Source organism: Cucurbita moschata, unplaced genomic scaffold (genome assembly GCF_002738365.1).
Source record: "Cucurbita moschata cultivar Rifu unplaced genomic scaffold, Cmos_1.0 Cmo_Scf00051, whole genome shotgun sequence".
NCBI classification, from domain to species: Eukaryota; Viridiplantae; Streptophyta; class Magnoliopsida; order Cucurbitales; family Cucurbitaceae; genus Cucurbita; species Cucurbita moschata.
The window spans coordinates 1,162,502-1,185,145 of NW_019268567.1; the positions used below are offsets into that span (position 1 = coordinate 1,162,502).

General features: G+C 33.2%; 3 protein-coding genes and 1 non-coding gene across 4 annotated transcripts; all 4 read left to right on the forward strand.

The window, feature by feature from the left end:
• The first annotated feature begins 6,270 nt into the window (after positions 1-6,270).
• Positions 6,271-7,524, forward strand: LOC111435908 (ankyrin repeat and ELMO domain-containing protein D-like). The gene has a single exon (XM_023073508.1). The coding sequence runs from the start codon at positions 6,271-6,273 to the stop codon at positions 7,522-7,524; it is 1,254 nt and encodes a 417-aa protein (XP_022929276.1).
• Positions 7,525-13,161: 5,637 nt separating this feature from the next.
• On the forward strand, positions 13,162-13,246 carry TRNAM-CAU. The gene is given in 2 exon segments: positions 13,162-13,199; positions 13,211-13,246. It is a non-coding gene; the product is annotated as a tRNA-Met (tRNA).
• Positions 13,247-13,911: 665 nt separating this feature from the next.
• Positions 13,912-17,058, forward strand: LOC111436009 (3-hydroxyacyl-[acyl-carrier-protein] dehydratase FabZ-like). The gene is made up of 4 exons (XM_023073667.1): positions 13,912-14,259; positions 14,351-14,411; positions 14,501-14,645; positions 16,710-17,058. The coding sequence occupies exons 1-4, from the start codon at positions 14,046-14,048 to the stop codon at positions 16,962-16,964; spliced, it is 675 nt and encodes a 224-aa protein (XP_022929435.1). The 5' UTR covers positions 13,912-14,045; the 3' UTR covers positions 16,965-17,058.
• A 2,829-nt stretch (positions 17,059-19,887) lies between these two features.
• Positions 19,888-20,663, forward strand: LOC111436011. The gene is made up of 2 exons (XM_023073668.1): positions 19,888-20,247; positions 20,427-20,663. Exons 1-2 carry the CDS (start codon positions 19,925-19,927, stop codon positions 20,569-20,571), a joined length of 468 nt encoding a protein of 155 aa, XP_022929436.1. The 5' UTR covers positions 19,888-19,924; the 3' UTR covers positions 20,572-20,663.
• Positions 20,664-22,644: the final 1,981 nt, after the last annotated feature.

Consider the following 22,644-nt stretch of genomic DNA (forward strand, 5'->3'; position numbering starts at 1 on the left):
CGCGAGTACTCGTGTTTAAAAGAGTTTGTATTCATTTTTTAAAACTTTTAACTTCTTAATTGAGAACATATAAACAATATACATCTTATATTCAACTTGACTCTACGACCACTCGATTAAGAGAATGGACCTATTAGATGTAACCATACGAGGCTAATGGACACTAACTGACACTGCTTTAACAGAGTTCCTGCTTGGTTTATTAGGATGCTGGCGAGCTACGCGCTCATTATCCTTACTGTTCTCTCTGTCAAGGCCCTAACAAGCCCTCGAGTATAAAGTCCCTATATCCTTCTTGGTCTCTCTTGATCAATGCTCTGACTTCCCTCGATCTGTCATTGCACAACCTTTCTTTCTCATCCTATTCAGTGGAGAACTTCTCAATTCTTGCGATCCTCGACCCCTTTTGCTTGTTACAAAAAAAAACATAAAAAATACTAAAAAATGAGGTTTTCGTGCCTTAACTTAGTTAAATAATCAAACAGATTAAAAAATTAATTACACCGTAACTTTTTTAGGTTGTGTAATCTTCTTCTTCTTCTTCTTCGCTCAGTTTCCTTTTCTTCGCCCTAACTCGTGTAAAAAAGATGGACCAATTTCGGGTATTAGGTAGGGTCTTCTTAGGATTGAATAAATGAGAAAAAGTGATGTCTATTAGTTTGGCTCACCTATCTTAGAGTTTACCTAACACTGTTACAAAAAACTTTTACTTTTACCTTTATCTAGAAGAACAGGTGAAAAAAGTTCAACAAGGCTGGTTGCTTGTCTAATGGGTTATGCATTAAGATGTCATACGTTGTTACACACATACATATATACATATATATATATATATATATATATATATATATATATATATATATATAACATATACATATNACATATATATATATATATATATATATATATATATATATATATATATATATATATATATAACATATACATATACATATATATATATATATATATACACGGTTCCGTCTCATTAACATTTAAAATTCTTAATTGTTATTTCAAAAATATCTTTAAATTAAGTATTAAATATCATTCATATATAAATGAAACTTTTAGTATCACGTTTTAAAAATATCATTAATACGAGAATTTCAATGAAAAATAAATATTTTTAGATTTAAGGAATTCCAATATTAAAAATGGATATATTTTAGATTTTATTTTAAAATATGTGATTTTATTATTATTATTATTATTTTGAATTGGAGCACGTTGGGTTCATTTGTTTGGATTTTATCTTGTTTTACAAAATTTTCTCTGTCCCTTAATCCGTACAATCATTATGTCTCATCTTTTAGTTGGAAGGGCATATTTGTCATTTTTCCTATCTTTAAAAAGTAATGTTAACATCAAATTAATAAATTTGTAACGTGATCTAGATAGTTACGTAAACGTTTAATTAAATAAAGTATATTCTAATACACAACAGACGCTCATGATTCGAAATTAAGATTAAACACTTGATGGGTATAATATTTCTCTAAATCCTCTACGACATGATCATGTTACTTATTCATTTTTTCTAAGAGTGTAGACTGTTCTCATAGACCAACACGAGTTTCTTTTAGCATGTTTAATTTCTTAGAGGTCACCGAACATAGAGTTGTTCAAAGCAAAACACACTTAAGTTAAGAGTTCTATGATTGAGCCACTAAAAGGATTAATTATTTTAAGTCACCGTATTCTCAAAATCGCTCTTATTTGAATATGGCCTCGATTCATTCATGTATCTATCATTTATTGAAGTGTCGTCAAACCTAACAAGGTCGAAGATAGGAAACAACGTAGGGCTCACCACTTTGTCTTATGTGATTGTTGTTGAGCTAAAGTTTTTGGCTTATTTGGTTGCTTTTTTAATTTTTGTTGGTTCAACTACGTTAACCGATCACACTTCCCAATCACAAATAATTGCTTCCCAAATTCAACGTCATCTCAAACTCACCATCAATCTTTCATTTTTTCATAATTTAAAAACACGTTTTTAAATTATGATTTAGTTCCCATATTCAGAATTTGATGTTTGGATTAAGTACTTGATGATTCTGACATTCTTCAACAACATGGTGATTTTAAATCATTACGAGGTACTTAAATTAAAGTTTAGAGACTAAATTGTTACAAAAACGAGTAAATGGTTAGTTAAGTAATAAGTATTTTGACTTAAGATAGGAGCGATGATTGATGAGTTGAAGCATGGGGCGGGATAAGAGTCAAAAGGATGAAAAAAGAAGAGCAAAAAAAAGTGTAATGAAAACGACATGTATGACCCAATATAAAGGTGGTATTGTTTGAAGGCAAGGAGGGTGCATTGTAAACAAAAAAGATGGCATGTTGTTGTGGTATTGAGTCCAAAGGAAGTGACTTATCATTGATATGATTAAAGTGAAACTATGCCTTGAAAACATGTAAAGTTTGGGGAATAATATATACACCATTGCCTCACTTGGTGTTTAGGGTTTATGTTTAAACAAAATGTGCACTAAAAACTTTAACTTTTAGAATCAAGAACATGATAATATGGGTAAAAAAAAGACCAAAAAAGAAAGAAAAATTTGAAAAGTTTGTTCATTGCCCAAAGCAATCTTGTTTTCCAAAGTGTAATGATGATGCCAAAAAAATGGAACTTGATTGTCAAGGTATATGTTTTTGTTGGAGGGCTTTATCCAAACACTTTGAGCTTTTTGGACATTTGTGAAGGGAGGTACTAAGATCTTTCAATAAATTCAAGCATCGACAATGATTTCGTCCAAGAATGATGTGTCAATTCATGTCTTTTTTTTAATGTATATATATATATATATATATATATTTTTCATATGGGTTCTTGGGGAATCTAACAATCAATTGGAGCATTGAAATTATGAATTTAAAGATCTAATTTCTTAGTCGTTTAAGTGAAATCAAGTTGTTCTTGAAAGTTTTAATATATTCCCTTCTTCTTTCTCACTTTATTTGGTTTGAATTTGTGAACTTGGGAATGGATTGATACCACCTTCTATGCCATTTTTTTCAACCTTACTTTGTGTTTTTCTTTCGTTTCGAATTAAGATTTGTATCACCCTCATAACGTAAAGATCAATACGATTATCTAAAAATAAAATTGTGCTTATCAACTTAGTGGTAAGCTTAAATTCAATGAGAATGATTTTGAGGATAGAAGAACTAAAAAGTTACTGTCTATATCAACAAGGTGCACCTTCTTTTTCGATGTCTTAATTATAAGAACTCTATAGTTAAGCGTGCATATTTCTAAGATGCATGTGAGTGAAATATAAAACATTACTGGAATGACTCGTGTTGGTCCGTGAGGATGCATGGAAGGAATTGTCGGGGACATCTGGTGTCAAAATCCGAAATTCTTAACCATTAAAATTATGGATGGAAGGAAGTTTTAGGAAATTATATGTAACGGCCTAGATCCACCACTAGCAGATATTGTCCTCTTTCGCCTTTCCATTTCGGGCTTCCCCTCAAGGCTTTAAAACACGTCTGTTAGGGGAAGGCTTCCACACCCTTATAAATGGTGGTTTGTTCTCCTCCCCAACCAATGTGGGACATTACAATCCATCTCCCTTCAGGGCCCAGCATTCTCGCTAGCACTCTTTCCTTCCTCCAATCGATGTGGGACCGCCCCCAAATCCACTCCCTTTGGGGCCAGCGTCCTTACTAGCTCACCACCTCGTGTCTACCCCCCTTCGGGGAACAGCGAGAAGGCTGGTACATCATCCTGTGTCTGGCTCTGATATTGGAGTCCTTGACTTCCTTTTCTTGTTTTAAATTTTATCGGATTTTTATCTTCTATTTTATTTTCTTTTTAATTTTATTTATTTTCGATTTCTTCTTTTTAGTCACTATTTAGTTTTTCAAAGTCCGAGAATTGAGTCGTGACGAATGTTGTAATCTCCAAATGAAACATAAGTAAGAATTGAGTCAAAGATTTGAGTTATGATTAAAATAGATGACTCAAAAACAATTTGAAAATTTCTAAAAATATACTAAAAGCCAAACTATTTATGGTCCACTATTATTATATACTAAAGGCCAAACTTCCATAATAATCACAAAACTCACTAGTGTCACTACACAACTCTCCTCTCCTTTCAAACATGTCTTGTCTTCGAACATTAGTCAAAGTCAACTCTCAAAGTACCTAAGTAAAGTCAACTAAACCATTAAAATATAATTATAATTATCAATTTGAAATAATTCAACCCGTCAAAACATACCCAAAATGTTAGATGTTACAGAGTATTTTCATATTCAGTTTTATTACAATAAACTTATATGGATTGTGATAACGACGTATTAGAATTATGATCGTGAAAGGTTCTAGAAACCTTTTAATTATATTTTGATAATCAAGTTATGATTAATTAACAAATTATATGTTTAATATCTTTTTCGAGGGTCTCTGAACTTTTGTATATAAAGTGATCTTATATTTTAATTTTTAATAGTGGCCCATTTATTTAAATATAAAATGATGGGACATTATAAATATAGAATGTGATACACGATGAACCAAGACCAAAGTTAATAGACAATTGATACTTGTATATTGAAATGATACATGAATGAACTGATACCACTTTCAAATATTTAAAAAAAAATATATATTTAAAGCACTAACAGAGAGTTTTTAAACAAGTCGGTTTCTCTCAAGCTTAAATAAATATTTTTTAAAAATAAAACACTAACCGAAATAGAAGGTGGAAATCAAAGGTAAGTTAGAATAAGTTCGGGATGAAACGTGTATAGAAAAAAAGTGAAAAATTTAGGATGTTTACTTGTTAGGGATAGGGATTGGTTTGGTAGTGGGTAGATAGCTTGTTAGATCTAATCACCAAATAAATAAATAAATAAATAAGTAAATAAATAAAACACATCTTATTTCGTCGTTCTTCCAGTTGCAGCAAACCAAAGATTTAGATCAACCGATATGACAGATTTCATCTTTCTTACTAAAATAAAAAATGTTTTTCGTTCTAACTCGGTCAATCCCCACGATTTGGGTTAAGATATCAATGACTATTTTAGCCAACGATTTGATATCCATTTCGAGAATTGTTAGAACGGCAAACGACCATATAAATATAATTTTAATTTTAGTAATAAATAGCAATAAAAATAAAGTTGCTATGGGTGGGCTATCATTAACCTAATCTTGAAAAGAAATTGTTTGGCATTTTAATTAAATAAATAAATAAATAATTAATTAGGGGATATGTTTGGCATTTAAATTGAGTTAGTGGAAGAAGAAGTAATAGTGACGAAGGTTATGGTCATCATCTCAATAGCTTTATAGTATAGTATTCAACTACCATCTACCCTAATTTATTATTAATTATTTTTTTAATTTTTATTTTTTATTTTTTAATTTCTTGGTTGCTAGCCCACCTAATAATTATTAATTTTTAATTAATAGCCATATGCACTTCCATCCTAAAATTCATACGTATCTTCGTATGACAATTCTTAAAGCTGAAGGTATTTGTCGAGTTAAAATAAAATTCTTTTTACACTAAATTTAAATTTAATGTAATATAAAAACCCCAAAAGTACAGTAAGGAATAAACTTTTTTTAATTTTAAAATACAGAGACGAAAATGGAATAAAAGAATTTAATGAAGCTGAGATAAGTGAAAGATGTGGGTGCACGGAGATCATTTTAAATTAGTTTTTATGGAGAGTTTTATTCTAATTAACGTGTCGTATCATATTTTAATAATTTAGTTAACATTAAATTCAATGTTGGGTCGATGTAGTTTCAACTAGTCGTGGTATACGTATGTGTATGTATGCATGCATATAACAACTCATCCATGTTCCATTGTATCATTTTGTTGCTTTTAGAATGAGAATCAAAATCTCTTTACCTCTCTTGGATTGACCAATTCATAACTCGTTTTCTCTCTCCTCCTCTTCCATGGCTGCCCCACTCTCTTCCTTTATCATCTTTTCTCTCTCTTAAATCCAGCAAAAAGCCTACACCTTCCTCTCTCTCTCTATATTACACAGAGAAAACCCTAATTCTCAACTTTTGAGACAAAAAAACCAGAAGAAGATGAAGAAGATGAAGAATTATTGCAAATTTTTTATTTTTAATTAATACCCATTTTGTAATTTGGGTTTTTTTTTTCACTATTTTCAAAAAAAAAAAAAAAAAAAAAAAAATTGCCTTTATTAGGAGTTTATTTATTGCCTTTCTTCAGACCCTTCAGTTATCGGTTTTTAATTTCTGTTTCTCTCTCCATGGAGTCTGGAAATAGTGGGAGTATGCAGTCGTCTAGTGGCGGCGATGAGGAGTTTGAGTCACCCGCCGACTCAATCACCGCCGCCTTTTTGGCTAATCCACCAAGTCATGGCGGTTCTTTCACCGGAAACTTCCATCCAACCAACCCTCTTCCTCAATCCTCCTCCTCCTCCGCCGCCGCCGCTGCCATGTTTGATCCTTTGTCCAATTTATTTGATCCAAGATCTTCGCTTTCTAACCAAAACCCACTTCTCAATTTCGATATGGTTTGGTCTCGGTCTCTGAGATCCGATCAAATTCCGCCGGATCTCGACGCCGCAAATCTTAATTCCGCCGCCGCCGATCAGAGTTTATCGTCTATCTCTAATTTCTCCGGCGTACACAATTTTTCTCACCCATCTGATGGTATTAATTCCTTCCGAGCTTCGGATCAGACGGAATTGCAAGATATTCCTAATAATTGTGGCCGTAGCGGTGGTGGTGGTGGTGCGAACGTCGTTAGGAGCTCGAAGAAGCGGCCGAGGGCGTCACGACGAGCTCCGACAACGGTGTTAACAACAGACACTACTAATTTCCGTGCTATGGTTCAGGAATTCACTGGAATTCCAGCTCCACCCTTCACCGCTTCCTCGTCGTCTCCTTTTACAAGAAACGCCGCGAGATTCGATTTGTTTGGTGGTGGAGGCGGAGGCGGAGGCGGTGGTGGTAGATCATCAACACATTTGGATGTTGTACAATCTACACAACAGAATTACCTTTTGCGACCATTTCCTCAAAAACCGCCGTTTCTCTCTCCGCCGTCATCGACTTTCCTCGCCGGCGGCAACTTACAAAATCCAATTTTTGACATCCAAAACATGTTTCAATCCAACCCCAAATTGATCCCTTCATCCAACGATCAAAATCTCAAAATGGGTATTTTCGAGGAGTTCGGTTTGAACAGCCACAGCCACAGCCACGGCCTCCTACCGACCGGCCAAACCGTACGAGGTGACAACAACAACAGCAGCAACAACAATAACAACAACATCCACCCTCCACCGACGAGCTGGGTTATCGGCGGCAGCGGCGGAGACCCAAATCAACAAGGTGTTAATCTAAGATCTAGCAATGGAAATCTCAACGGAAAATTAATCAGATACGCCGCCACCGGCACTGCAAATTCACCGGGATTTCACGGCGATAAAGCGGCGGAGAATTTAAGAGCTAGAACTGAAGGTATGGTGGAACCATGGCTATGTTCTTCTGATTAGTTGAAAAAAAAAATCAAAGAAAATGAGAAAAATTGATGAAATTACAGTAGAGAGAGAAATAGAAGAGAGAGATCGTTAATTAACCATCGCCATTATCAAACATAATTGAAACACCTCATTTTCTTGGTAATTATTATTATTATTATGTAAATAACAGAGATCTATTTTTAATTATTTCTTCATAATTCATTTTATATTATGATTCTAAAATTAAATTAACCATTTTTTAAAAAAAATTTCAAGATTTTCTCTCTCTTCTAATTAGATTAGAAGGAGTGATTGGAGGCGAGATTTGTGGGAAGCCTCAGCCGCCACAATCTCTTGATAATTTCATTATCATATTCTTTAATTTTCATAATAATTATTATTTATTTTATGCAATTCATCATTTTGTGAAAAGATATGCACACAATCACATGCCTTTTCCCTTTCTTTTCTTTGTCTTTTCCTTCCTTAATCATTTCACTTTAGATTTTATTTTAATTAGAGATGAACACGATCGAACGACGAAGAACGATGAAGAACAGGTATTGTACGTTGTTATTTTTGAATTATTTTGGTTGGAATTCGGAGCATTGGGAATGGAGGAAGGGGCCCTTATGTTGATATGAAATTCAAATGTTAAAAGAAAGGTAAAAAGGAGGGTTTATGCAGGCAACACTCTTTTCTCTCATTTGCATGAAATGGAGGGATACCCAAAAAATATGGCTTTAATATCACTCCTTTTTAGATATCTTTGATTGAAAAATGATTATCTTTTTCACTTCAATCATACCCATTCTCTTCACCTTTCATATTAAATTTCGAGTCCTCGAAAAGAGGCATCGATCACCCCCCACACACACTAATGCCTACCCTTCTTCCTCTTTTCTTTTCTTTTTACTCAAAAGAAAAAATTGAATCTTTTCATCAATAGTAAAGTTTATACATACAGATATAGAGAGACAAGTTTAAAAACAGTAAAAATTGAATTTTTTCACTGATAGTAAAATTTTTTTGAGGAGTTTAGAAAAGGGTGTTACCTTTTGATCACGACTAACGCTTCTTGCAACACATAGACATGGGTAGGGAGTGTGTGTGTGTGGGATGGTGAGTGCAATGATGGTGTTTTCTTTGTTGTATGAACCTACAATGCCAACACACAAACACATAAAGATAGAAAGAGAAAAGGAGATGATAATGTCAAAGTGGCAAAGGGCAAAGGGCAAAGGGCAAAGGCCTCTCATTTTGAGCCTAATATTCAAAAGATACACAACTTTTGGTTACCCCACATAAAAAACATGGCCATGCTAAAGCCAAACCAAGCAAACAAGCTGACAAAGTTTTGAGATTAACAAAGAAAAACTTATCCCTTTGCATACGTTTCTCTATCAAAAACTGTGTCAATTATGACCTTATGTTCCCTCCTGCTCAATCTTGTGTATTATTGATGAGTAACTTAACGTTAACCGTATTAAGATAACATGTTGTATGTTCGAACCATTCGTACTATCATAGTACATGTCTTAACCATGCTGACAAAAACATTGATATCTCAAATTTCTACAAATTTGAGTAATTCAGTCAGTGATTTTAATTTGATATATGTTAGTGAAAATTTGTAATTTGAAGCAGCTACTTTAGAAGTAACAAAAAGAAAAGCAATGAATAGAGCGAAAAGAGGTTTCCTCACTTCTTTCTGTCATTCAAAACTGTGTATGATTGAATGAGTTGCTGCATTGGGATTAGGGGTATTCTTTTTCTAGGGAGACCCGCCTCGTGTAGTGAAACAGAGTGTGAATGGAGAAAATTATCTATCGGGGACGGAGAATATATTCTATGTCCCCACCCTGTTAGCTTTTTATATATATTCTTGATTATTAACCGTAATTATATTTACTATTTTGAACTCGGTTTAAGAATATACTTTTAAAATATATATTTTTCTTGAAAATTAGCTATTTAATTTAAAATTATAAAAATAAAAAATTAATAAAGTTCCATAATTTTATAATTTTAAATTGTGATGAAGATTACAAAAAAGTAAAATTTAAAGAAAAAGAAATAGTAATTAAACGACAAAAGTTTATGTAACAAAATAGTCAATGACAACATTATGATTAAGAATCTTAATTATTGGATCCTTTTTAGAGTTAACATAAAATATTTACCATATTCATTAAATATTTTTATTAAATTCTTCCACAAATGTGACATTATAATAAATATAAATTATTTTCCTAAAAATAAAATAAATAAAAAATCGGTATAAAAATAAGAATTAGACTATATTATAATATTTTAATTTAAAGTTTTTTTTTTAATTTAGAATATTAAAGCATAAGAGATGGGAAATAAAAAGAATTCTTATTCCTCTAATTTATATATTCCCAAATCAGAATTTCTTCAGCACCATTCAGAAGTTTTAAAATGTTTATTTATTTATTTTTTTATTTAATGTTATTATTCTTTATTCCAATATTGTAGAATCCAAATAAGCTAAAGTTTTGTACGAACTGAAGTCTGATATTACATACATGGCTGTATATCATTATTTTGAGATGCGTATTGCAAAAGCAACCATTTACGAGTATATCGGGAATGATATACTAAAATATCAACCGTTCAGCTAGTTCTGATTTTTTAGTATAGAACTTAAACTGAACTCGAGATCCAAGTCTAACTTTATATTGGGTAGCTCAGGAAGCTTGGATGAAGATGGGGTAGCTTAGTGTCATAATCTTTCTTGTAGCAGCAGGACAATGATTGTGTGACACTTGTTCTAATTTGATAAACAAATCAGTCGTGTGAAAATCCTAATTTGTAGACAACTCAAACTTATGATTGAGTCTCGGGTCACGTTTGCGAGAAAATGTTGACATCCCCCTATGGTACATTTTGGGGCATCTCAGCCTTAATGGGTGTAGATATAATTTGGTCATATACTCTGTATTGACACAACAAAAAGAGTAAAGACCTAACTATACATGAAAGTAAGTAAAGGGGTTTGGAACAGGTATGCGAGCATAGTCAACACCTCATGACAAGCATGATCGAGACATCCGATACGCGGTCACATGCAACACGTCTTAGACAAGTATGTCCGTGACACTCGGAGTCGGGAATCAATAAATTTTTTCAACACCTAAAAGTAAGTGCATTGATTTATTTCATGGACGAGGTCTCTAGTTCAAATTCAAAATAGAGTTCGAGAGTTGTGTAAGTTAAACATTGTTGGGAAGAGTTAGGCAGAATATGTTAGAAAGCATGCCTTCTCTTGGACGTTACTAAGACAATTATAGTAGATTGTATCGTTTTAATTAGTAATCTCAATTTTAAATTGGCTTTCTTTATATGGTGAGTAAGCATACGTGTTTTCATATAAACAAAATTAAACACGAAATGCGAGTCTAAAGAATATCGAGGATAATTAAGCAAGCTTATAGTTCTTAAATGTCGTGGATAATTATGAATATTGAGGATCATTTAAAAATAATACTAGTATGATTAGACACCACTAATGGTATCGTGTGCTATTCTTTTATGTAACTTTTGACTTTGATATATGTTCATACATCATGATGCATATATATATCTTATCCAAAGTATTTAATCATATACTTCTACACCAATTAAAACATTAGAAAAACTTATATAGTAAGGAACAAACCCGATAATTGAGGAATCAGAACGAACATTTGAAAAGTTTAGGGACTAAAATGAAATATTACTAAAAGTTTGAAAATCAAAACAATATTAAAGACATAATAACGTGAATATCTTTACTGAATTGTTTCGAAAAAATATAGCCTCTTTAGCTTGTTATAAAATCAAACACTAAAAAACAAGGGTTGCACACCTTAGTTGATCTCTTTCTTTTAGGATGGTCCATGCAGAAAATCTAGGTTGGTCCTTCGTTCATCTGCCAGAGGTGTGGATAACGAGGCTACATTCACAAAAGCATATCAACAAATATAAATTCACTATCCTTGATCAGTACCTCGATTATGGTGCTTTTAGGGTTGATGCCAAATCGACTATATAATCCAAATTTTCTTCGATTAGTGTCGTTTGAGCTCTGAGTTGTAAGCACTCGACCATAAACCAACAGTAATTGGTAATTGAGTAATGGTAAAGGAGTTGGTGGGTCCAAGAGAGATGAAAAAAAATGATGGCGTTGATTGAATAGAAGGTTAGAAGATATGATGAGAGATTGGGATCATAAAAGAGGATATTGCAGGTTTGGGCAGAAGATGACATGAAAGTGAAGACAAGGGAGCCTTCAAAATCTGAAACAAATCATGAATTGATGGACAAGTTTGGGGTCAAATGAGAAGAAAATAGAAGATTCTTCTCTTCACTTGGAAACACACAAACTCATTCAATCCTCTCAACGCGTTACGTGTTTCCGCATTTTGAGATAGGTTTTGGCACTACTTGTCACAATCGCACTTCTAATAGTATTCCTCACTTGACCTTTGCTTTGGGCTTCCCCAACAGGTCTCATACCAATGGAGATAGTATTCCTCACTTATAAACGCACGATCTTCCACTAAATTAACCAATGTGGGACTCACTCCCAATAATCCTCAATACATAGTTGGTCTCTCAAAAACCTAAATGGCTCTATCCTTGAGGGTAAAAGTGGTATCCATTAAATCTTTAACACACCGGTACAAACCATCTGAAAATTATTGGATCTAAATGTAGAACGTGGATAAAGGATAGAAGAAACTGAGTACATCCTATGACTTCAAACTCTTTGTTGAATTTGGAGTACTCCAAAGTATTTTTCAAACCTTTATTTGAGTACCAAACTTGACGCCATAGGTACTTGGATGGACCTTGTGATGACTAAACCTTACTTGCCTTTATTAAAAGACTCATCAACTTCCTTTTAATTTCTCTACATGTTATTTTTTTTTTAACCAGAGTATATGGAATAATATTTTTTTTCCAAATTTAGTTTTTAAATTATTATTTTAATTATTATAGTCCGGTTAAATCTCAACAACGTCACTCACATTATTAACTACATCATTATATAAACCTATCTTGGAGTCTTATTCTGTTGAGCTATGATAGATTTAGTGATGTTTATGAGACGATACGAGACGTGGCACGATGGGGAAATGCCACCTATTTCATTCTCCATTTATTTTTGTAAAAAGTTCTAATAAAACAATATATTTAAGTCTACCAACATAATTTTTAAAATTTTAAATTTTAATATTACAACGTAACCTTTAACAATTAAAAAATCTACGATACAAAGTAGAATTAGAGTCTCAAAATTAACTAATTTAATGTTTAATATATATATATAATATATATTATTTGTAGTATAGGTTAAAAATATATTTATATTAAACGAGAAAAAAATACAAATACAGTTCCCTTATATTAATCTCTAGTCGGATTTAACCAATGGGCCTAGTTTTGTTGATTTGTAAGCCCAGAAAAAATAACCTAATTTTGGGCCTTTTTTACTCCAATCCATGGACCTAAATATATATTTTTTTTTAGACTATCTTTAATATTTTTCTCATCTATAAAACACCCTCATTTTTATAATTACGAATATTAAAATTAAATATTCAATGTCAATAAATGTTTATTAATTAATAAATTAGTTTAAAAATACATATTGATCACAATGGGGTGGTGGCGCAGTTGGCTAGCGCGTAGGTCTCATAGCTTCTGAGTTATCCTGAGGTCGAGAGTTCGAGCCTCTCTCACCCCAAACATTTTATTTTATTTATAGAAAAAATGAAAATAATTTTATTTTCCAAGTGTTTATAAACGCCGTCGTTTACAATAAATTGCAGTCAGTTTTCCATTTTGAATGTTAGCTGTATAATATTAATTATCCATAAATGCCATTAAAAAAATTAGATTTTTTATTGCGATGATTATTTGCAATAAAGTACATTAAGTTATTCATTCTCATTCTTAGCTTTATAATATTAATTATCAATAAATTTTGTTGGAAAAAAATTTGTTTAAACAAAATTCTTTATCAAATTATAAACCATGGAATTAAAAGCGGGAGATAGAAGAGTTACCACTGTCATGATAATTTACTCAAAAAAAAAAAAATTAGTAATAAAACCAAAACATTTTCACAATACAAAAATGATGAATTTTCAATAAAACATGCTTAAAAATTGATGTCCTATAGTCGAGTGGTCTTCAGATATTTACAGAGAAAAGTTAAAATAATCTTGATTCTAGAAGAGTATTTCAGCTACAAATTACTGATTTTGTATGTGTTTATTTAGAATTTTCGAACTTGTATGTAAAACTAGCTATGAATCAAATACGAACGGTTTACTAATTCCTCGGACGACCACGTGTAAAATCATATATATATATATATATATATGAGAGATAATTGGGCCTTGATATCATCGTTCTGTCAGTGGGAAGGCCAATGCGAATGCGTTGGATTTGTGCTCTTTTACAGCTTTAATCTCTAAACGTTAATTCATTCCCACACCTTCGTTCCCACCGTCTTTCAGAGCTTCCTCTCATCCCCAACAATGGCGCCCACTTCCACTTCTCTCTTCTCCTTCACCCATACTCAATGCCCGGACAAACCCAGATCCCTTCTTCGTCCCACACCCTCTGTTTCCCTCTTCAGATCTGCTTCCCTCTCTTTTCCCTCCAATTCGCTTCCCACTTTCCGCTGTTCTCTCAATACCGCCGTCCACGACGCACCCATTGAAGAAAAAGTAGATGTTCCCATCGAAAAGAGTAAGCCTCTCCATCCAATTTCAAATCGTGGAGGGTTTTTGTTGTTGTTCTTCTTCTCTTTGTAGCTGATTTGATTTGATTCTGTGCTCAGAGTTTCCATCTTTTCCCACTGTGATGGATATCAATGAAATTCGTAATATCTTGCCCCACAGGTATTTGTTAAATTGTTCCACTGTTTGGGGTTTTGGAGATTCTTGGATTTTATTCTTATACATATTGTGATTTTTTTCTTTTGCTTAAGGTTCCCGTTTCTTTTAGTAGATAGAGTGATCGAATACAATCCTGGGGTTTCCGCTGTTGCTATTAAGAATGTTACCATCAATGATAACTTCTTTCCAGGCCACTTCCCTGATAGACCCATCATGCCTGGTGTTCTCATGGTTGAGGTATCTTCTTAACCTTCAAATTATTCAACTGCTTACTATCTATTCAAAATGAACTCTCGATGAATTCATGAATTTATGAACTCTTCTCATGCTTGATGTAAGTTCTAAACCACTTCAAATGAATTATGTAAAATCTGCAAGTTGTGTAGATGAGCCATGATGGTGCAACTAGTACTGACTTCTAAGCTCTTGATTGATCCCAAAGCGATGGACTGAATCATAAGATGTCACATTGGTTGAAAAGGAAAACGAAGCATTCCTTATAAGGGTGTGGAAACCTCTTCCTTTTAAACGCGTTTTAAAATCTTGAGGGAAAGCCCGAAAGGAAAAACCCAAAGAGGACAAATGATATCATAGCCAGACACCAAACGGTGTGCTAGGAGGATGCTAGGCCTCCATAGGGGATGGATTGTGAGATCCCACGTTAGTTGAAGAGGAGAATGAAGCATTCTTTATAAGGGTGTGGAAACCTCTTCCTTGTAAATGCGTTTTAAAATCTTGAGGGAAAGCCCGAAAGGAAAAACCCAAGAGTACAAATGGTATCATAGCCAGACAACAAACGGTGTGCCAGCGAGGATGCTAGACCTCCAAAGGGGATAGATTGTGAGATCCCACATTGATTAGAGAGGAGAACGAGACATTCCTAAGGGTGGAAACCGCTCCCTCGTAAACGCATTTTAAAATCTTTGAAGGGAAAGCTCAAAGAGGACGATATCTGCTAGCGGTTGACTTGAGCTGTTACCGATATTAACCGTCCATAACCACAAAGATAGTATGCGGAAGAACCTTCTTTAGTTTTTTAGAAAGAACTCTAGCCACAGGAAAGAGCTGAGGCTAATGGGTCTGTAGTCATGAACTGTGCGAGACTCCAATTTCTTTGGAATGAGGCATGTGTGTCTCGTTGAGTGAGGCATTGATAATCCATGTTCTTAAAATATCTTGGAACGCTCTCATTGTGTCACTTTTAAGAAAGTTCCAATTCTTTTGGAGATTTCAGCATGATACCATCAGGACCCGGGGGATTTTTTAGTGCCTAATTCAGAAAACAGCATAGTAAATTTCTTAACTCTGGTTACGTTCAAGCTGTGAAGCTGAATGATCTGAAATATGGTCCCATTGAGTAATATTCGGGAGGGTTTGTAACCAACCCAAGCCCACCGCTATCGTCCGCTTTGGCCTGTTAAGTATCGTTGTCAGCCTCACGGTTTTAAAACGCGTCTACTAGAGAGAGGTTTCTACACCCTTATAAACAATGTTTCGTTCCCCTCTCCAACCGATGTGGGATCTCACAATCCACCCCCCTTGGGGTCTAGTGTCCTCGCTGGCATATTGCACAGAACCTTCCTCTAATACCATTTGTAATAATCCAAGCCTACAGCTAGTAAATATTGTCCTTTTGGCCCATTATGTAACACCGTCAGCCTCACGGTTTTAAAACGCGTCTACTAGGGAGAGGTTTCCACATTCTCATAAGGAATGCTCCATGCCTCTCTCCAACTGATGTGGGATTTCACAATCCAACCCCTTTGGGGGTCCAACGTCCTCGCTGGCACACTTCACGGAACCTGCCTTTGATACCATTTGTAACAACCCAATCCTACCGCTAGCAGATATTGCCCTTTTGGCCTGTTACGTAATGCCGTTAGCCTCACGGTTTTAAAACGCGCCTACTAGGGAGAGATTTCTACACCCTCATAAGGAATGTTTCGTTTTCCTCTCCAATCGAAGTGAGATCTCACAGGGTCCAACCAGCCGTGGGTGAAAAAGGTGAAAAAGGTGATGAAATCCCTCTCATTTTCAGCATCCAATAGGCTGCTAGTGCCATCGATTATTTATCGGACACTCCTTTTTATTTCAGCATCGTTTGGTTAGACCTTTCTCATGAATAACACATCCTTTTTATTTCTCAATGAATTTCACAAGATCTTGTACTAGTATGAAGCTGTCATGACAGAGGACAGGTATAATCCTTGTGTGATGAAGATCTCCAAATATGATCTCCATGTTTTTATGATACTTAAATATAGTTGTTAATAAAGCTCTATGACATTGTTGGGTTTGTAGGCAATGGCTCAAGTAGGCGGTCTAGTTATGCTGCAACCAGAGGTGGGAGGCTCACGCGACAACTTCTTCTTCGCTGGAATCGACAAAGTGAGGTTCCGAAAACCCGTGATCGCAGGAGACACATTGGTGATGCGAATGACTCTTGTCAAGTTGCAGAAGAAGTTCGGAATTGCCAAAATGGAAGGGAAGGCGTACGTCGGAGGCGAAGTCGTGTGCGAAGGTGAGTTCTTGATGGCCATGGGTAAAGAAGAATGAAAATTTGCTCGTTTATATGTGATGGATATGGAAATGAATATTACAGACGTTGGAGCTTAAAGCCTATGATATAAATGTTTGTGTTTCTGGAAAAGCTTTTCTTTGTAGGTTTTGATTTTTGAAAAAATTATTTTAAATTATTAGAATGGTGGGACCTGCTAGACCACCAAGGCTAGATACGTCTCGGTCTCGAATTGAGATGTATTTTTTCGACGAGCACTCTTGGGAGAGGAGTTCCACGTTGGAAAATGAAATAGTCTCTATTGATACGAGACTCTTCGGAAAAACTAAAAGCAAATTCATGAGAATTTGTGCTCAAAGTAAACAATATCATATTATTGTGGAGAGTCGTAATTTCTAACATATTTAACTTGTAAGACCAAAGAGTGAAAGAAAATCTTAGATTTCTTGTCCCACCGTGGTGGGGTTGTTGCTTTGACATGTGTTAAGTGTCATGTCACCGACAAGAGGCCAAAATGAAAATGATGGTGTTCCCATCCTATTACTTTCCAAATTTGACTATTTGTTTGATGAATGTATTTTCGACATTTGGCGAGTAGATTCGAACATAAGTCAAAATAAAATAAAATAAAAAATCATGCTCGAGAAATATGCTTTAATCCATTGAATTATTGTTTATGTTGACGTATATAAGGGACTTAAAGTCCCAAAATTGTCATATTTAAGTTATTAAAATTTGTAAGTTCAATAAATAAATAAATATATGAAACCATGTCGGTTGAATTTGATTTCGAGGAGTAGACCAACCAAGCAAGTGATTCATCTACTAGTTTGGTTGGATGAACTGTTTGAAATATAAACGACACATACCCAGTGGTCCTTGCACGTGTTGTACCTTGTAATTGTTTAATGCTTGTTTATTATGTTACGTTGTAATATGAGACATGTCATGTTATTAAATATCATATTGACGCGTTATGTCATTGATGATTATGCTATGTTATGAAAAGTGTGGTACTGTGTTATACATTATATTTTGAAATGACATTAAACGATGATGTTACATATACATGCCATGATTTTGAACTATGGTGGCCTCATGTATATTGTATGTTCACATGTATCGGGATACTTCCCTGTTATAATTAGTACACATGCATACACTACAATGTTATGATGTGGTATTATGTACACTATGATACTATGTGTGTTCCCTTCCTTCCGTGACATACTAGCAGTGTGAGCGTACGCTAGTCGAAGGTCAGGCCCCAAAGGATATATACATATACAAGCTTGCCTGAGGTCCATGTGCATGTGAATCCTCTGTTCAAACTCGTAATAATAAATTGGTTGAATGATTTAAATAAAATAAGTATATATCCATACTTAGAAAACAATATAAAATTGGAATTTTATATCCAAAATACATTATAATTAATTATGGGGCGTAAGGTTAAGACCTTTACTTGTCTTCTCTCTTCCATGTGATCAACTTTCCTCTTATCATTCACTCTTTTCTTTATTAAAAAACATTATCATTTTAATCCCAATAATTTGCATTTGGTTTTTATTTAATAATTATTATAACAATTTTAATATTATTTAATTTCAAGAATGAAGAATCTAATGATTTTCAAATGTATCAAATTATATTTGGATAATTTTTTTGGGTTATAATATAGTTTTGTTTCATTTTTAATGTTACAACAATAATGGTTATAAATTTATCGTTGATTTTTTTAACGTTAGATTAATAAAAATTATCTTTTAATTTTGCATATTCTCTCAAAAATATCTTTAAACTTTAAAAAAAAAAAATTCAAATAATTATTACCGTTAGTTTTGGATGAAGTTCAAAAATACAGCTTTCATAAATTCTCCGTATTTCAAAAGTATTCCAGAAGTCTTCAAAAGTTTATTAATACCCTTTAAAACATTTTTTTAAAAGAATTTCAAAAATACCTCTAAAGTTCAAAATATTCTTATAATTACTACCACGTTTAAAAAATATTCATCAACTTCAAAAGTAACGTTAAAAAGGAAATAATTTACGCGGGACTGATAAATGATTTTTATTCATAAATTGACTGTAATTATTTCTCTGAACTTTGTGCAAAGATAAAAGGTGTTAATGCTACTTTAAAAATATTAAAATAGGATATTTTTGAAGTAACATCATATTAATGAAATTTTTTAAAATTTAAAATATTGGCAAAATGTTAATGAATTTTATCCAAAAATAATAATAATGTATGATATGAACCAAGAGACATCAATCATACAATCTACTTCAATGGAGATGTGAAAAAAAAATTGTTGAAATTATCAAAAGATATTTCAATTCATGTCACATTGAAGAAGAATGAAGTTTCATATTATAAATTTTGGGTGGATTACAATTTAGAGTTACTGTATTTCATTAATGTATTTTAAGACTTGTTTCATTTTAAGGCTATATAAAGTCATGTATATTGTATTTGTAAGCAGACTTGGAAAATACAGTAAAAGAGGCATTTGTGCTATTTTTTTAGACAATGACTAAGTTTCTTTGCAATTCTATGTAGTTTCGGTTGCAAATCATTCAAGCTCGACATGATCAATGTTGCTTGTGGAGTGATTTGAATCTCAAACAAGTATTCTTATCGTAAGATATTCGATCAACAAGATAATTCAAATCTTACTCCCTTGCAGTGATTTCTGTATTATTAAATTTTTTGAAAGCATGATATTTTTATTAATTTATTTTTTTTAAGTAATAAAGTTAGTCTCCACTGACATACCAAAATTTGAAATAATCAGTAATTTAACAAATTAAGAAATTTTTTAAGAAAAATATCACAATCATATGAACTAAAAAGTAGACTCAAAGCACAAACTTGTAATATATACCCTTTTTGTTTTTTTGTTTTTATTTATTTATTTATTTATTTATTTTAATAATAATAATCATTCACTCTGCATCTTCTTATTCTCTCTCTCTGAGGAAGAAGAAGAAGAAGATGATACTAAGGAAGCGTCCACGGCCGCAGATGAAAAGAACGGCGAGTATATCAGGAATCACGGTGGATCTCAGCCACGTGGAGGGCGAACAGCCATCCAATCATCACAATTCCGGCACCGGAGATATTCCTCCGGTGATCGCCACCCAAAATCCGGAGACTGATCAAATGAATTACACCTTATCTTTTGTGTCACCAAGAGGCCGGAGAAATCTCTCCGCCTTTAACAAACACTCCGATGACCCTTCTTCTCTCCACTTTCTTCGCACTTGCACCTTCTGTCACCGCCGTCTCTCCCCCGCCCGTGACATTTACATGTACATGTATGAATCTCTAATTTTATCCTCTCTTTTTTTCTTTTTCTTTTTTTTTTTTATAAATTTCAATACTTTCCCCAAAAAAAATTGATGGGTTTTGTTAATAATAACTCATTAATTCAAGCTTTATTTTTATTTTATTTTTTTGGTTTAAATTATTGTTTAAAATTGAGTTTTGTGTGTAGGGGAGATACAGCTTTTTGCAGTGCTGAGTGTAGAGAGAAGAAGATGGAACAAGATTTCACAAAAGAAAAGGGCACCACCACCGGCCACGGCGGCGGCGGCGGTGGCAGGCATAAAGAAAGGTCAGATTGTGGCAGCGGATTTTAGATGGGTTTTCAAGTATTATATATGTTTGTATGATTATGAATCAGAAATCGATATGCACGTTTTTGTTTAAAAATATTGCGATTTTTGTTTTTTCAATTTGATTCGAGTTTTGATTTGGTTTAAAGAAAGTATAGAGATGAAATAAAAAAACGTTACGATTATAAGGATTTAGGTGAAGTCGAGAGAACGTAAATGTGATGCACTATTTATAAGGGGGTGGAAACCTTTCACTTGGTAGATGTGTTTTAAAGTCTTGAGAATAAACCCGAATAGAAAAGTCCAAAGAGGACAATATCTGCTAGCGGTGGATCTAGACCGTTACTCTAAAGGAATAGAATCAGGACCCGAGGGGTCGGGATTTTTGTAATGCGAAGGTGTTGCATGGTGTGGATGTGTGTAATTTTGTAAGGGTTTGGAAGTGAAGAAATAATGGAGGGAGTGGGTAAATTATTGTAGGGTAAGAGACAGTGATTGCGTTTGAATTATATGATTATGAAAATAAATGATTGAAGCTATAAGGGAGTAGGGTAACCCCAAAATCAACGGGGCAAAAGGGTCCCATATGGCTAATTTTCTAATCATATTCACACTTATAATACAAAATTTCATAATCTAATATTAAATCGTATTGTATTTGCTTATTTAAACCAAGAATGTAAGATCACAAAACACGAAATTTATCAACCGTATTCTATTAGAGATGTTTATTTTATTTGTGGGACCTGCTTTGAACGGGATGGAGAATTTACGTTTTGACAGTGAGTGGAGTTGTGAGTAGGGAAGGATTTTTACCCGTTAGCTAAATTGAGTCAATGACGAGATTGCATTCTTTGTCCTTTGTCCCGGTCCTACTTCAATCCCCGTTCTACCCCACTTTTATATGTATATTAAAGTACAAAATTAAATCTCACATCGGTTGGAGAGAATAACGAAACATGCATTATAAGGGTGTGGAAATCTTATGGAGAAGCTCGGAAGGAAAAGTTTAAAGAGGACAATATCAACCGGTGGTGGACTTAGACTGTTACACTAATTTAATATATAATTATATTTATTTATTTTTTTAGGGGTCAGTAAATAATGTTGAGGTATTAAAATTTAAATTTGCCAATTTTACATTAAAAATTTTATTAGAACACTAGAAACGGCCAATTCAGCAGCAATAACTGAAGCGGCAGAAATCAGTGAATTCATAATAAGTTCTTCACACCAAAAGAAAGAAATGATTAATGATACAATCAATCAATGAAATTAACTTATTATTCCATCATTAAAATTTATCCAACTAAAAACTCCGAAGTGAAGTAATAATATTATTGATATTGAATCAGTAGATAATGAACATAGTATTTATGTCATCAACCATGTCACTACTTATTTTATTGTCGTGTCGTTTATGAGTTCATGTTTAAAGTGGATGTCATCGTCGTATGTAATTTTTACATCAATTTTTCTCTACTCAACCATCGTGGTTTGACCTCTCCTTAGCATTTAATATTAAAAATATTTAGTATAATTGAGGGATGAAAGTTACCATCTTTATTTTATAAAAAAAAAAAGATGGAAAATATGATAAATGGACAAAACTATATATATATAATATATATATATAGGATTAGCTTTGGGGGCTCTATTTATTAGGATTGGGCCAGTTTGGACTTTATTTTAAGTGATGGGCCGATTTGAGCCCATTTAATAATTATTCTACCTCAATTATTTTTCAATTACATAAAATATTCAACCTCCAATTAATTTTTTTTTTTTTTTTAACCTCAAACTCTCATTAATCATAGGTTCAAAATTAGGAGTCTAAACTACAGTTTTTTTAAACACCAATCCAATATATCAAGTTTGTAGCGTTCACAAACCATCGTGCTCGATCATCTAAAAAATTTCGGACTTATTCTTAAAATATATTGTATTAATAACTAAAATTTCGTAAAAATTAGATATCAAACATTCACCTTATGAGGTAAATGTCAAACGTTCTTAATCTTTGTAACAATCTTAAAAATTGAGTTGAGTTGAGTTGTGAACCGTATTTTCAAGTTACCAAACAAGTTGTAACCTACA